The sequence below is a fragment of the Jaculus jaculus genome, chromosome 7 (genome assembly GCF_020740685.1).
Source record: "Jaculus jaculus isolate mJacJac1 chromosome 7, mJacJac1.mat.Y.cur, whole genome shotgun sequence".
Taxonomy (NCBI): Eukaryota; Metazoa; Chordata; class Mammalia; order Rodentia; family Dipodidae; genus Jaculus; species Jaculus jaculus.
Genome location: NC_059108.1, coordinates 143,220,638 through 143,237,558, shown reverse-complemented (window position 1 = coordinate 143,237,558; position 16,921 = coordinate 143,220,638). Strand labels below are relative to the sequence as shown.

The window sequence follows — 16,921 nt, the reverse complement described above, 5'->3', positions numbered from 1 at the left end:
TATGGCTTAGGTTGATCTGAATGTATAATCCTCCCCCAGGTGCTGAGATTACAGGTGTACACCCCCATGCTCAGCTATTTTGACTTTTTTTTTTCCACATTGAACTTATTATTTATACTTTTTTTTTTTTTTTCTCAAAAAGATAGAGACAGAAAGAGGCAGATAGAGAAAATGAGTATGGGCACACCAGGGATTCCTACCACTGCAAACAAACTCCAGATGTATGCCCCATTTTGTGCATATGGCTTTAACTGGACTATTAGGCTTTGCAAGCCACTGAGCCATCTCTCCAGCTTATTTGTATTTTTCTTTAAAGGTTTGTATTTATTTATTTAAGACAGAGGGAAAGAGAAATAGAGTGAGAATGGGCACACCAGAGCCTCTGCAAGTTCACTGTAAATGAACTCCAGACACATGCACCATTATGTGCATCTGGCTTTTGTGGGACCTGGAGAATCAAACCTGGGTCCTTAGGCTTCACAGGCATGCACCTTAACTGCTAAGCCGTCCCTCCAGCCCTGCTTGTTTGTTTTTTTGAGGTAGGGTCTCACTGTAGCCCAAGCTGATCTGGAATTCACTAAATAGTCTCAGGCTGGCCTCCAACTCACTGTGATTCTCCTGCCTCTGCGTCCCAAGTGCTGGGATTAAATACCTGGCTGGGATAAACACCTGGCTATTTGTACTTTTTTTTTAAATTTTTTTTTTTTATTAACAACTTTCATGATCATTATAAAAAAAAAATCCCATGGTAATACCCTCCCTCCTTCCACTTTCCCCTTTGAAACTCCATTTTCCCCATCTCAGTCAGTCAGTCTTTTACTTTGATGTCATGATCTTTTCCTCCAGAGTGTTAAGATGGTCTCCTGTAGGTAGTGTCAGGCACTGGAGTCATGGATATTTAGGTCATTTTGTGTCTGGGGGGGAGCACATTGTAAGGAGTCCTACCCTTCCTTTGGCTCTTATAGTCTTTCCGCCACCTCTTCCGTAGTAGACCTTGAGCCTTGGAAGGTGTGACAGAGATATTGCAGTACTGAGCACTCCTGTCACTTCTTTTCAGCACCATGATGCCTTCTGAGTCATCCGGAGGTCACTGCCATCTGAAAAGAGAAGATTCTCTACCAAAAGTGAGAGTAGCATTAATATAAGGGTTTGAATATTAAGAGAAGTGCTTACCAGGCAGTTTGATAAGCACAGTATATACATTTAGCCAGACAGCTGCAGACATTACACCCCCAGGACTCAGGGGTACTGTTTTAAGTTTTCAGTATCAGGGATGTATTCTGTCCCATGGAGCGGGCCTCCAGTCCAATTAGAGGGCAGTTGGTTTCCACCATGACAGATGTGCCACTATTGCACTCATTGGCTTATTTGGCCTGGGTGGCCAAATTTAAGACTTGCAGTGTCCACTGTTAAGTATCTTCACTGGTGATTTCTCTGTCTACCATTGAACTGCATGCAGAATGGCTTCTTCCAGCTTTCTGTCAGCTGGTCTCCATGGAGGAGGTTATCAGCTCAGTTTCAGCAGGATTTCTCAGTGGTCTTGCAGCCCAATATGTGGAGTCTTCAGCAATAGGGTCTTGCCATCTATTCTTCTGAGCTGTTTCCTGGCCCCTGCTAGCTGGCCTGGTGGTATAGGCCTATAACCCAGCTTCTCTGAAGGCTGAGGCAGGACAAATACAACCTTCAGGCCTGCGTGGGCTACTTAGTACGTTCAAGGTGGGCAGACTGCTTGCCTTGCATGCTTGGTACCCTCTGTTCAGGCCCAGCTCTGAAAGGGCAGGCTGTGGGAAAAGAATATGCTGAACTATGTATGTATGGCTTACTTAAAAGTATAAACTTAGAAGAACTGAAAATTTTCTCCATCTTGTTAACTCACTTGCCTTTCTCAGTCCAGCTTTGCTTTTGCTTACATTGTGCACACGTACACAAACATACCTGTAGCTCTGTGCCATTACCAGTTGCAGAAATACATGATTGTCAATTGAAATGGTTTGTATTATAGGAGCAGCAACAGTATTGGTATCGACAGCACCTGCTCAGTTTGCAGCAGAGGACAAAAGTGCATTTGCCAGGACATAAAAAGGGTCCTGTCATAGCAAAGGAGGCACCAGAGCCAGTAAAAGAAGAAGTTACAGTACCTGCCACAAGTCAGGTTTCAGAGCCTCCTTCATCCGAGGAGCCCCCATTACCACCTGCCAATGTGGAAGCACCACCTCTCCCACCTGAGGAACCCCAGGTAATTGGTGTCTGTGTTAGGCTACCCAGCATTTTGTGTGATTTGCTAATGGTTAGCTTTGTCATAAATGGGTGTGTGTGTGTGTGTGCAAGTGTGGATTTTTAAAAATGTATTTTATTTATTTGAGAGAGGTCATTAAAGAGAGAATGGGTGTGCCAGGGCCTCTAGCCATGGTAAACTTCAAATGCATGTGCCTCCTTGTGCATCTAGCTTATGTAGGTACTGAGGAATGGAACCTGAGTACCTTAACTGCTAAGCCATCACTCCAGCCCTGGATTTTTTTTTTTTTTTTTTTTTTCCTGAGCTTGGGTCTCATGCTAGCTCAGGCTGACCTGGAATCCAATATGTAGTCTCAGGGTAGCCTCAACTCACAGCGATCCTCCTACCTCTGCCTCCTGAGTGCTGGGACTAAAGGTGTATGCCACCATGACTGGCCCTGGATTTTTTTGAGATAAAGTTTCAAATCGTTTAGCTCAGGCTAACCTGAAACTCACTCTGTAGCCTAGGCTGGCCTCAAATGCATGGTAATCATCTTACCTCAGCCTTCACAGTGCTAGATATATATATATTTTCATGTGTTTAAGTACCATTAAAATTTTACTTTTGAAGTCATCAGATGTCTGCTTGTCAGGGTTAGAAGAATAATCTTGGTGGCTAAGTGAAAGTGAAGAATCAGGTACTCTTCTGAATGAAATGTCTGAACACAAGAGGCAGATGCTTAGGGGTATTCGTAGTGAGAGCGCAGGCAGTTGTTAAAGCTTAGGGTTATTTGCCTGAACACTTATGGTGGTTACTCTGGTCAGGTTAGCTAAACATTCTGTTCTTTAATGTCCTCATCTGCACAATGGCACACTCAGATAGTAGCTATCTTACAGTTATTGAAGTATTAGAGATGGTCCTTTTCACAAAGCATAGAAAGTCCAGATATCACCCATGTGCACTTCTAATCTACTAATGAAAATTGACAAGTGGCCATGGCTGGGCGTGGTGGCACACACCTTTAATCCCGGCACTCAGGAGGCAGAGGTAGGAGGACCGCCGGGAGTTCAAGGCTAGCCTGAAACTACATAGTGAATTCCTGGTCGGCCTGGGCTAGAACAAGACCTTACCTTGAAAAAAAAAAAAGTGACAAGTAGGGTAGGAAAAATGGAGAGCGTAAAGGTGGGTAGGTGAGTAAGTTTTCTCATAGATTGTGAAGGACTAGTTATAGATTTACTTCCTGTTAGAAATAGCTATCTATAGGAAGAGTAAGTTTACTGTTCTGGTGAAGACTATGGAAAATATAACTTCTTTATATTATTGTTCATAATAACAATATAGATAAGTCTTCATTTTTTTTTTAATGTTTTTTATTTTATTTATTTGACAGAGAAAGAGGGGAGAGGAGAGAGAGAAGGGGTGCTTCAGGGCCTCTAGCCACTACAGACGAACTCCAGACATGTGCACCATCTGGCTTACATGGGTCCTGGGGAATTGAACCTGGGTTCTTTGGTTTTGCAGGCAAGCACACTAACTGCTAAGCAATCTCTCCAGCCCAGTCTTTATGTTTGTTTGTTTTTTTTTAATTTTCCTAGGTAGGGTCTCACTGTAGCTCAGGCTGACCTGGAATTTACTATGGAGTCTCAGGGTGGCCTCGAACTCATAGCAATCCTCTTACCTCTGCCTCTCGAGTGCTGGAATTAAGAGTGAGAGAGAGGGCTGGAGAGATGGCTTAGTGGTTAAGGCATGTGCTTGTGAAGCCTAAGGACCCCAGTTTGATTCTCCAGGTCCCACGTAAGCCAGATGCACATGGTGATGCATCCATCAGGAGTTCGTTTGCAGTGGCTAGAGGCCCTGGTGCATCAATTCTCACTCACTCTCTCCTCTCTATCTTTAATTAAAAAAAAAAAAGTGAAGCTGGTTGTGGTGGCTTACACCTTTAATCCCAGAGCTCGGGAGGCAGAGGTGGGAGAATCACCGTGAATTCGAGGCCACCCTGAGACTACATAGTGAGTTCTAGGTCAGCCTGGGCTAGAGTGAGACCCTACCTCGAAAAACCAAAAAAAAGAAAAAGAGAGAGAGAGTATGGGTAAGCCAGGGCAAATGAACTCCAGGTACATGTGCATTTTTTGTTTGTTTGTTTTTAAGGTAAGGTCTCTCTCTGGTCCAGGCTGACCTGGAATTCACTATGTAGTCTCAGGGTAGCCTTGAACTCAGGGTGATCCTCCTACCTCTTCCTCCTGAGTGCTGGGATTAAAGGCGTGCCCAGCACATGTGCATTTTTGTGCATCTGGCTTTACATGGGAATCTAAGCCTAGACTGACAGGCTTTGTAAGCCAGCACTTTTAACCACTGAGCCATTTCCCTAGTCCAGGGCTCTGTGTATGTATGTGTGCTTTCAAAGTAGGGTCTCACTCTGGCTCAGGCTGACCTGGAATTCACTTTGTAGTCTCAGGCCGGCCTCAAACTCATGGAGATCCTCCTACCTCTGCCTCCCAAGTGCTGGGATTAAAGATGTACACCACTGTGCTTGGCAATGCTGTTTGTTTTGTTTAAATATAGGACAGCTTTTCTCAGTCAGCCTGAGTTGTAGGATTCCAGACTTGATTACTATGGTTGCTGTTTCAATACTTAAATGAAAATGTAGCTTCTTTTACCTTTAGTCTGAGGACCCAGAAGAAGACGCCAGGTTAAAACAGTTGCAGGCCGCAGCAGCACACTGGCAGCAGCACCAGCAACATCGAGTCGGCTTCCAGTATCAGGGAATAATGCAGAAGCACGCGCAATTACAGCAGATCCTGCAGCAGTACCAGCAAATCATACAGCAGCCGCCGCATCTACAGGCAAGTACCCCCAGCCCCAACGACATGTAATTTGTTATTTCCAAAAGAGATTTTAGTGTGCAAAACTAAAGATAGCAAGTGCTGACCATAAGATGTTTCCCAAGGTTGTGTCAATACCTGTCATATTACCTAAGGACATGAAAAAGGGTGAGTGTAGCAGAGTTCTTGGGGAGGGAATGTTAGATGAGTGGAGTCTTGTAGGCATGTCATTCTGGGCCAGATGTACTACTGCTAAGGGCCATAAGAACTAGGGTTTTTCTTTAATACTGTATTTTTAAAAATTTATTTACTTGGGAGGAGAGCGAGAAAGAGGCAGAGCAAGAGAAAGAATGGGCATGCCAGGACCTCTACCTGGTGCAAATGAACTCCAGATGCATGTGCCACCTTGTGCACCTGTCTTACGTAGGTCCTGGGGAATTGAACCTAGGTCCTTCGGCTTTGCAGGCAAGTGCCTTAAAACTGCTAAGCCATCTTTCCAGCATGATTTTTTTTTTTCATAAATATTTTTATTCATTTGAGAGAGTGGCAGAGAGGCAGAGAGAGAGAGAGAATGGATGTGCCAGGGCCTCTACCTGTTGTAAATGAACTCCAGATGATCAATGAATCATTTTATGTGCCTGGCTCTACATAGGTACTGGGGAATCCAGCCTGGGCCATAAGACTTTGCAAGCAATTGCTTTTAACTGTTGAGCTATCTCCCCAGCCCAGAACTAGGAATTTTCTTTTTAATTTTTTGTCTGTTTTATTTATTTATTTGAGAGGGACAGACAGAGAATGAGGCCTAGAGAGAGGGGGCGTGGGGGGGGGGGATGGCGCGTCAGGGCCTCCAGCCACTGCAAACAAACTCCAGACGCGTGCGCCCCCTGGTGCATCTGGCTAATATGGGTCCTGGGGAATTGAGCCTCGAACCGGGGTCCTTAGGCTTCACAGGCAAGCGCTTAACTGCTAAGCCATCTCTCCAGCCCAGAACGAGGAATTTTTTTACCACATAACTATAAATTAATATATTAGGCTGAGGACATGGCTCAGTGGTTTAAAGATGCTCGTTTGTAAAGTCTGACAGCCTAACTTTTCACCAATCTGCCTTTGTAAAACCAGATGTAGAAAGTGGTACATACAGCTAGAGTTCATTTGTAGCACCAAGGGCTCCTGGTCCCATCTCTCTGTCTCTCAAATAAATAAATAAAAGTAATATGCAGAAACAAATAAGCACATATTCCACCAAAAAGACCTAAAGCAATCATTAAAATAAAACTAAGCAAATACATCATGAATGATAAAGTGACATAGCTTTTTAAGATTTGATACCTTTGAGATGTAATCTTGTGTCTTTAAGTTATAGTAAAAAATTATTTTTCAAGGTTTGTTTTTTTTCCCCAAGGTAGAGTCTCAGTCTAGTCCAGGCTGATCTGGAATTCACACTGTAGTCACAGCCTGCCCTCAAACTCACAGCAATCCTCCTACCTCTGCCTTCCAAGTGTTGGGATTCAAGGTGTGTGTCACCATGCCCCACAAAATATTTGTATTTAATTATTACTTGTAAGAGAAAGAAGAAAGATTGTTGCCACAGCAAATAAACTCCAGATACATATGTCACCTTGTGCTTCTGGCTTCACATGGGTACTGGGGAATTAAACCTAGGCCACCAGGCTTTGTAAGCAAGTGCCTTTAACCACTCAGCCATTGCCTCAGCCTTCAAGTTCTTAAAATGATCCTTAGTGATGGGGGAATTGCTCAGTGGTTAGAGACATGTACTTGCAAAGCCTGCCTGTCTGGATCCAATTCCCCACCGCCCACATGCACAGTGTCATATGTGCTTGGAGTTCTTTTGCAGTGGGAAGAGTCCCTATTGCCACCCATTCATTCTCTCTCTTTCTGCTTGCAAATAAACAAAAGTAAAGATACTTTTTAAGAAACAGTTCTTAGGAGTATTAACACTTGAAATATACTCATTGCTAGGCTGGGGAGGTTAATCAGTGGAGAGTAGTGCGTGTATCTGAATTTTGCAATGGCAAGAGGCCCTTTTGGTGCCCATTCATATATGATCTTTTTCTGTTTTCTTGCAAAATAGATTAACATTTTAAAAACTTATTGCTGAAATCGTTATTTGCATTAGTGTTTGGTTGATTTTTTTTCCCCCAGGTCTGTGATAAGTTAATGGAAATAGGCCAGAAGAAGAGAGAGGAGTCATCATCACTGAAAGGATGTAGCAATTTTATTCTTTATAAATTTCTTTGTGTGTTTAAATTTTATTTTATTTTTATTTATTTTCCAGGTAGGGTTTCACTCTAGCCCAGGCTGACCTGGAATTCACTATGTAGTCTCACAGTGGCCTCGAACTCACAGCAATCCTCCTGCCTCGGCTTCTTAAGTGCTGGGATTAAAGGCGTGCGCCTCCATGCCTGTTTTTTTTTTTAATAAAAAAATTTTTTTTTTTTGTTTTATTTATTTGAGAATGACAGACAGAGAGAAAGACAGAGAGGGAGAGAGAGAGAGGGAGAGAATGAGCGTGCCAGGGCCTCCAGCCACTGCAAACGAACTCCCAGATGTGTGCGCCCCCTGGTGCATCTGGCTAACGTGGGTCCTGGGGAATCGAGCCTTGAACCGGGGTCCTTAGGCTTCACAGGCAATTGCTTAAGCGCTAAGTCATCTCTCCAGCCCACATGCCTTTGATTCTTAACATTGTAACTTAATATGCCTGTCTTATCATAGTCTTTGCTGTTTATTTGCAGACCATGTCTATGGATGTGCAGCTGCGGCATTATGAGATGCAACAGCAACAGTTTCAACATCTTTACCAAGAATGGGAGCGAGAGTTTCAGCTGTGGGAGGAACAGCTCCATTCCTATCCTCATAAAGACCAGCTTCAGGAGTATGAGAAGCAGTGGAAGACGTGGCAGGGACACATGAAAGCCACTCAGACCTATCTCCAGGAGAAAGTCAACTCATTTCAGAACATGAAGAACCAGTACATAGGGAACATGTCAATGCCGCCTCCATTTATCCCATATTCTCAGATGCCTCCATCTCTACCCACAATGCCTCCTCCAGTATTGCCCCCCTCATTGCCACCCCCAGTGATGCCCCCTGCCCTACCTTCTACTGTACCACCACCTGGCCTACCCCCACCTGTTATGCCACCTTCTCTACCAACTTCTGTGCCCCCACCAGGGATGCCTCCATCTTTGTCTTCAGCAGGGCCACCACCGGTCCTTCCCCCTCCCTCTGCAGGGCCACCACCGGTCCTTCCCCCACCCTCTCTCTCTTCTGGGGCACCTCCACCTGTCCTGCCCCTCCCACCATTGTCTTCAGCCACGCCTCCTCCAGGAATACCGCCCCCTGGAGTTCCACAAGGGATGCCACCTCAGTTGACAGCAGCCCCCGGTCCACCAGCCTCCAGTTCTCAGAGCTCACAGGCCCCAGAGAAGCCTAGACCAGCACTGCTTCCCACACCTGTGTCTTTTGGTTCAACTGCACCCTCAGCCTACCACCCTCCACCGCAGTCAGAGCAGATGAGTTCCAAACCTCTGAACAAGTCTTCTCTGCCATACAGTTCCTTCCCATCTGAGCAGGGACTTGGAGAATCATCAGCTGCTTCATCCCAGTCTGTCTCTACAGCCAAGGATGTGCCAGTGAGGTCAGGTGGACTGCTTCCAGATCCTCCTAGAAGCAATTTCTTGGAAGGCCCAAGAGGTCCAAGGTAGGTCTGCTTTTTTGTTTGTTTTGACTAAAGTTTCATAATCTTTGGAATCAGTTATATAAATTTTGTGTTCTTTTTGTACTTTTATATACATTCTTGGCTTACCGTTAATAATGTTTATATTATTTGCAACCTTGGCGCACATAATCTAGAAAAAGTTACATATCTCCATTTCTATCATGGGACTGCTTTTATCTGTAGACATAACAGTCAAGAATGTAGTATTCTAGAGTGATGTTTATCACTTCTTACTGACTTTTCGCCTTTATTATTTATTCATTTAAATTTTTCGAGATAAGTTGACCTGGAATTCGCTCTGCAGTCTCAGGGTAGCCTTAATGCACAGCCATCCTCCTACCTCTGCCTCCTGATTGCTGGGATTAAAGGCATGCACCACCACACCTGGCTAATTTTTTATGGTTTTCAAGATAGTGTCTCACTCTAGTTACCAGGCTGACCTGGAATTCACTATGTAGTCTAAGGGTGACCTAGAACTGATGGTGATCCTACCTCTGCCTCCTGAGTGCTGGGATTAGAGGTGTGTGCCACCACACCCAGCCTCAGAATTTTTTTGTTCATTTTTTTATTTATTTGAGAGTGACAGACACAGGGAGAAAGACAGATAGAGGGAGAGAGAGAGAATAGGCGCGCCAGGGCTTCCAGCCTTTGCAAACGAACTCCAGACGCGTGTGCCCCCTTGTGCATCTGGCTAACGTGGGACCTGGGGAACTGAGCCTCGAACCGGGGTCCTTAGGCTTCACAGGCAAGCGCTTAACCGCTAAGCCGTCTCTCCAGCCCCTCAGAATTTTTTTTATTTGTTTGTTTTTCAAAGTAAGGTCTCACTCTAGCTCATGCTGACCTGGAATTCACTTTGTAGTCTCAGGGTGGCCTCATACTCATGGCTATTCACCTACCTCTGCCTCCTGAGTGCTGGGATTAAAGGCGTGTGCTACCACGCCCAGCAGAATATTTAAAAAAAAAAAAATTATTCTTATTTCTTTGAGAGAGAGGCAGATAGAGAATGGCTGCACCAGGGCCTCTAGCTGCTGCAAACGAACTCCAGATGCATGTGTCACCTGGGGAATCAAATTGGATCCTTAGGCTTTGCAGGCAAGTGCCTTAACTGCTAAGTCATCTCTTCAGCCCCCTTTAAAAATATTTTTAAAATATATTTTTATTATTTCTTTACACGGAGAGAGAGAAAAAGAGAGAGAGAGAGTGAGGCAGACAGATAGAGAATGGGTACACCAGGGCCTCCAGCTGCTGCAAACAAACTCTAGATGGATGTGCCACCTTATGCATTTGGCTTATGTGGGTCCTGGGGAATGGAACCTGGGTCCTTTGGGTTTTTGCAGACAAGAGCCTTAACTGCTAAGCCATCTCTCCAGCCCCAGAATAATATTTTAAAGTAGATATAGCTGCACACTTACGTTATCCCAGCTCTTGGGAGTTGGAGACAGAAAGGAGGAACAGAAGTTGAAGATCATATTGAAAACTACATATTGAGTTCAAAGCTAGTCTGAAGGTTGTGGTGGTGCACACCTTTTTTAAAAAATATATATTTATTTATTTATTTGAGAGCAACAGAGAAAGAGGCAGAGAGAAAGAGCGTGGGTGTGCCAGGGCCTCCAGCCACTGCAAACGAACTCCAGACACATGCACCCCCTTGTGCATCTGGCTAACGTGGGTCCTGGGGAATCAAGCCTCGAACTGGGGTCCTTAGGCTTCACAGGCAAGCACTTAACCGCTAAGCCATCTCTCCAGCCCTGGTGGTGCACACCTTTAATCTGAGCACTTGGGGGCAGAGGTAGGAGGATCCCTATGAGTTTGAGGCCAACCTGGGTCTACTTAGTGAATTCCAGGTCACCCTGGGCTAGAGTGAAACACTACCTTGAAAAAGCAATACAAAAAAAATGAAAACCAGCAACAAAAAAAGCTAACCTGAGTTACATTAGACCCTGTCTCACAAAAACAAAACAAAGAGCTGGATGTGGTGGTGCACACCTTTAGTCCTAGCACTTGGGAGGCAGAGGTAGGAGGATCACCATGAGTTTGAGGCCACCCTGAGACTACATAGTGAATTCCAGGTCAGCCTGGGCTCGAGAGAAACCCTACCTCAAAAAACCAAAAAAAAAAATTTTTTTTTAATTTGTGTGTGTGTGTGTGTGTGTGTGTGTGTGTATCTGAGAAGCTGTCTTGCGAAGCCTGCCAGCCAGGAATTTGGGATGTGTGTATATATGTGTGTGTGTATATATATAGAGAGAGGGGCCGGGGGATGAATTGGCATGCCAGAGCCTCTTGCTCCTGCAGACAAACTAGATGTATGCAACGCTGTAACTGAGGAATCACACTTAGGCTGTCAGGTTTTGCCAGCAAGTGGCTTTAACTGCTAAGATATCGTTCTAGTCCCTATTTATTTATTAGATTTAAGGATAAATAAAATCTTCCTAATCTTCCCCACAATCATTTGTGGGGGCTCAGGAGTTAACAGTGCTTGCTCTGCAAGGCTGCCAACGTAGATTCGGTCTCTAGCTCCCACATTAACCTGGATGTAAATGTGGTGTACACATCTGTAACCTCAAGGCACCAATGGCAATTGAGAGAAGGAGCCAGAAACATCCTGAAGATCATGAAGTAGCTAGTCTGGCCTTCCAGTATCCAAAAGCAGTAAGAGAGATCCCTGACTCAAAGCAAGGTGAAAGATTGTCCTCTGACCTCCACATGTGCACCATGGCCCGTGTGTTCTATATGCACGTGACAGACCCACAATAAAAGTTATTTGTTCAGTAATGCTTACTAAGTTCCTGTTTATACTTAGAGCAGTGACTATAACTGACTAAGGGCTGGAGAAATGGCTTAGCTGTTAAGGTGCCTGCGAAGCCTAAGGACCCAGGTCTGATTCCCCAGAGCCCTCATAAACCGTTTTCACAAGGGGCACATGCATCTGGTGTTCGTTTACATGGCTAGAGACCCTGGTGTGCCCATTCTCTCTCTCTCTGTCTTCTCTGCTGGCAATAAATAAATAAAATTTAAAAAAGTAAAAGAAAACTGACTAAATCCATGTCCATGTAGAAGTCTTACATCCTTTGTATTGTCTTCAGTTAGGGAGATGTCTTTCTTTTTTTCCACTACATATGTACTTAGGAAACAAAATATAGTGGTCACTCAGGGTTTTTTCATTTTGTTTTGTTTTTGCTTGCTTGCTTGCTTGCTTGTTTTTGAGGTAGAATCTCACTTTATTGGCATTCAGTATGTAGTCTCAGGCTGGCCTCGAACTCATGGTGATCCTCCTACCTCAGCCTCCTCAGTGCTGGGATTAAAGATGTGTCCACTATGTCCAGCTAGTTTTTTTTTTTAACCTTTTCTCTGGAAGACATGGTCGTGTATTCCCATAATCCTAGCAGTCAGTAGGGTAAGGTAGGAGGATCTTGAATTTGAGGTAAGACTTGGATAAGTATCAAGTGTGTACAACCAAAAAGAAAAATGTTAGGTTCATTTTTCCAACTTTGTAAGAATATATTTTCTTTCCAAGGTGACCAAAATGGCAACTGTCATGTGAAAACTTTTTTTTTTCTTTTTTTAAAATAGAAGTATATACTCAAGCCTGGTGTGGTGGCACACACCTTTAATCTCAGCACTGGGGAGGCAGAGGTAGGAAGATTGCCATGAGTTCGAGACCACCCTGAGACTAAAGAGTGAATTCCAGGTCAGCTCTGGCTGGAGTGAAACCCTACCTTGAAAAAAACAAAAAAAGAAAGAAAGGAAGGAGTGAAGTAGGGAGGGAAGGAAAGAAGGAAGGAGGGAAGGAATGGATAAATGTGCACTTAAGCACAATGCAGATGTTGAACACTAGAGGCTGTGGATTTGTAGATCAGTGGTGGTTAACTGCCCGAGCATGAGGACCTGAGTTTGGATACCGAACACCCATGTAAAATCCAGCTCATTGCCAGCACTGGGGAGATGGAGACAGGAAATCCCTGGGCCTTACTAGCTCATGTAGCCCAGTCAGGTGAGCTCCTGACTGAGAGACTGTGTCTTAAAAAAATAAGGTGGAGAGAGAGCCAGGCGTGGTGGCAAATGCCTTTAATCCCAGCACAGGGGAGGCAGAGGTAGGAGGATCGCCATGAGTTTGAGGCCGCCCTGAGACTACACAGTGAATTCCAGGTCAGCCTGGGCCAGAGTGAAATCCTATCTTGAAAAAGCAAACAAAGTTTAAAAAAAAAACAAAAAGGTGGGGAACACTTGACTTCAACTTCAGGTCCCCCACCACACACACATGCATGCATCTGTATACATGCCTTCCACACATGTAAACATATACATACACAAACATACACTCATTAAAAGTTACAGAAATTAAGTTCTGCCATTGGGGGAGGGGACATGATGGAGAGTGGAGTTTCAAAGGGGAAAGTCGGGGGAGGGAGAGAATTACCATGGGATATTGTTTATAATTACAGAAGTTGTAAATAAAAAATACACCCACCAAAAAAAAGAGGGAAGGATAAAGTGAAAGGGCATGCCAGGGCCTCCTGCCACTCACTCCAAAATGAACTCCAGACACATGTGTCATTTTGTGTGTCTGGCTCTGCGTAGGTTCTAAGGAATTGAATCCTGACCAGCAAGCTTTGCAAACAAGGCACCTTCAACCACTGTGCTTGAATATCTGCACTGTCATTGACAGTTTTCTAGAAAATTTATTTTGCACATTGAACATAAATGTATTTCTGTAACTTCTGCCTGTTGAGTCTAGATCTACCTCTGGAGTAGTAACGCAGAATGAGTTATACTGTCCCTGTGTTACTATAGCTATTTTTTAAGGAAAAAAATTAAATATTTATTATTATTATTTTGGGTTTTTGAGGTAGGGTCTTGCTCTAGCTCAGGCTGACCTGGAATTCACAATGTAGTGTTGACTGGCCTTGAGCTCACTTTGATCCTCCTACCTCTGCCTCCCCAGTGCTCAGATTAAAGGAGTGTGCCACCATGCCCGGCCATTATTTATTTGAGTGAGAGAAAGAGGCAGAGAGAGAGAGAGAGAGAGAGAGAGAGACAGAGAGAGAGAGAGAGAGAGAATTGGCGTGCCAACCACTACAAATGAACTCCAGATGCATGCACCCCCTTGTGCATCTGGCATACATGGGTCCTGGAGAATCAAACCAGGATCCTTTGGCTTTACAGGCAAACACCTTAACTGCTAAGCCATCTCTCCAATCCCCCCCCCCCACTTTGTTAATTTATGAGAAAGGGCGTGCAAGGGCTTCTTGCGGCTGCAAACAAATTACAGATGCTGTGTCTTTGTGCATCTGGCTTTATTTATGAACTGGGGAATTGAACCTGGCCTGGCAGCCTTTGTAAGCAAGTATCTTTAACTGCTGAGTCATTTTCCTAAGTCCCTACTATAATCTCATCCCTACATCTGTGCGTACATAAAAACATACATACATATGCTGTCTTATCACCTTGCTTTACCCACTCTGCCCTGCCAGACATAAACTTCCTTTTATATTGTTGGTTCTAGCCTCCTGCTGTATTGCTGGCTATTTTTTTTGTTAGGATCCTTTAAACGAACATTTTCTCAGATGCAGAGTCCTATTTCCAACTTCATTATCTCTCTTGTGCTTATGTAGCTTAACAACAACAAAATGTGTTGAGGTTAATACTCAACAATATTGATTTGTGTTGTGCTAAACACCAGTTTGGCTTCTGTAGGTCTTATTTGCATTAGCTATTATTATTTTTATATTTTTTGTTATTTTTTGTTTTTTTGAGGTAGGGTCTCACTCTAGCCCATGCTGACCTGGAATTCACTATGGAGTCTCAGGGTGGCCTCAAACTCATGGTGATCCTCCTACCTCTGCCTCCCCAGTGCTGGGACTAAAGGTGTACGCCACCATGCCCCGCCCATTAGCTATTATTAAACTATATGTGTCTTAATCCTGACAATGTGTAGTAGTTGGATATTTTTAAAAATATTCTTTATTCTCAAACAGAGAGAGAGAGAGAGAGAGAATGGGTATACCAGGTCCTTCAGCTGCTGCAAACAAACTCCAGACACATGTGCCACTTTGTGCATCTTGGTTTATATAGGTACTGGGTAATTGAACCTCAGTCATTAGGCTTTGCAGGCAAGTGCCTTAACTACTGAGCCATCTCTCCAGCCCCCCCCCCTTTTTTTAAAGATATTTTATTTATCTATTTATTTGAAAGGGAGGAGGGATAGCCGGGCATGGTGGCGCACGCCTTTAATCCCAGCTCTCGGGAGGCAGAGGTAGGAGGATCGCCGTGAGTTTGAGGCCACCCTGAGACTACAGAGTTAATTCCAGGTCAGCCTGGACCACAGTGAGACCCTACCTCGAAAAACCAAAAAAGAAAAAAAGAAAGGGAGGAGGGAGAAAGAGAGGCAGATACAGAGAATGGGCAAGGCAGGGCCTCCAGGCACTGCATACGAACTCCACACACATGTACCATTTTATGTATCTGGCTTACATAGGTCCTGGGGAATTGAACCTAGGTTCTTAGGCTTTGAAGGCAAGTGCCTTAATCACTAAGCTATTTCTTCAGCCCCCTTGTTTTGTTTTTTATAAGATGTTACACTTAGCAGCTTTGTATTTCATCAAGTTGGATTTGAGCCATCCTGTTAGTTGAAATCCTGGTGAGTGCTACTTGCGAATTGTTCTTACATGCGTGCATCTTTTTTAGCTGCAACTTTTTTTTTTTTTTGGTTTTTCGAGGTAGGGTCTCACTCTAGCCCAGGCTGACCTGGAATTCACTATGGAGTCTCAGGGTGGCCTTGAACTCACGGCGATCCTCCTACCTCTGCCTCCCGAGTGCTGGGATTAAAGGCGTGCGCCACCACGCCTGGTTTAAGCTGTAACTTTTTAAAAAACTTTTCTGTTTTTTTTTTGTTGTTGTTGTTATATAGCTCAGGTTAATCAGACTCACTTTGTAGCCTGGGCGATTGAAAATTCTCCTGCCTCAGCCTCCTGAGTACTAAAGTTACACATGTGAGCCACCATGCCTGTCTTCAGTACAACTTCGATAGGGTTGGCTCTTTTAGTCCTTGAATTGAGTTCTGCTGCTGTTACCTACTTTGCTTTGAGAACTTTCTGCAAGGTTGTTAGTTTCATTATCATCTTTTCTTTTGCTGTCTGAGTCCTTGACTTTAAAAGAGTCTGGTTAGTGACTGTCACTCAGAAACATCCTTCTTCTCTTGTATGTCTAAGTTAAGAGCAAAACTGGTGAAAAGCTAGCCAGGCATGGTGGCACATGCCTTTAATCTCAGCACTAGAGAGGCAGAGGTAGGAGAATTGCCACGAGTTCGAGGCCACCCTGAGACTACATAGTGAATTCCAGGTCAGCCTGAGCTAGAGTAAAACTACCTTGAAAAACCAAAAAAGAAAAAAAAAAATTGATGAGAAGCTGATTAGTCAGAGACTGAGGTAAGGATAATTAATCTATACTAGTAAAGGTTTTACTATAAAATACGTTATATAGTAAGCTGCTCTTTATTATTTTCAAACAAAACTTGGTATAATGCAAGAATTGAGAACAGAGCTGAACTGATTTACCAATAACCAATAACCAATAATAATACTGTTATAATAAAGTACTATAAATTGCTTTGAAGTTTTGCAAAAATTCAGATTTTTAGCAGCTTTCTAGAAACTGAAGCTTTCCCAAAGGTCAAGTGACAAAACTGCATCAAGTATAAATAGCATGCTCTCTTGGTAAACATGTAGTATAGTTGTTTTGACACTGAGTGTCTGGGTAAGTGTGTACATTGCTGTATTCAAAGGCCTTCCAAAAGTAGCTGGGCATGGTGGCACACGTCTTTAATCTCAGCATGTGGGAGGCACAGGTAGGTGGATCACCATGAATTCAAGGCCACCCTGAGACTACTGGGTGAATTCCAGGTCAACGTGGGCTACAGTGAGACCCTACCTCAAAAGAAAAACAAAAGGAAAAAAAAAAAGGAAAGACCAAAAATGTACCTTCACTCCTGTAAACTGCCTTATCAGTGAATTTGATTTTCTAGAACTTCTATTTTTCAGTGAGGATACTTCATTAAAAAATTTTTTTTGTTCATTTTTATTTATTTATTTGAGAGTGACAGAGAAGGAAAAAGGCAGAGAGAGAGAGAGAATGGGTGCGCCAGGGCTT

General features: G+C 43.8%; 1 protein-coding gene across 5 annotated transcripts in view; it reads left to right on the top strand.

Annotated features, from left to right (window-relative positions):
* Ylpm1 (YLP motif containing 1) overlaps window positions 1-16,921 on the top strand; it is a 93,314-nt gene that overhangs the window by 18,392 nt on the left and 58,001 nt on the right. For 4 of the 5 annotated variants that reach the window (XM_045153881.1, XM_045153882.1, XM_045153879.1 and 1 more), the window contains exons 2-4: window positions 2,003-2,236; window positions 4,879-5,058; window positions 7,791-8,758. In XM_045153881.1, the coding sequence (XP_045009816.1) occupies window positions 2,003-2,236; window positions 4,879-5,058; window positions 7,791-8,758 (1,382 nt within the window). The remainder of the gene's footprint in view (window positions 1-2,002; window positions 2,237-4,878; window positions 5,059-7,790; window positions 8,759-16,921) is intronic. The other variant, XM_045153880.1, reaches the window with a different exon arrangement.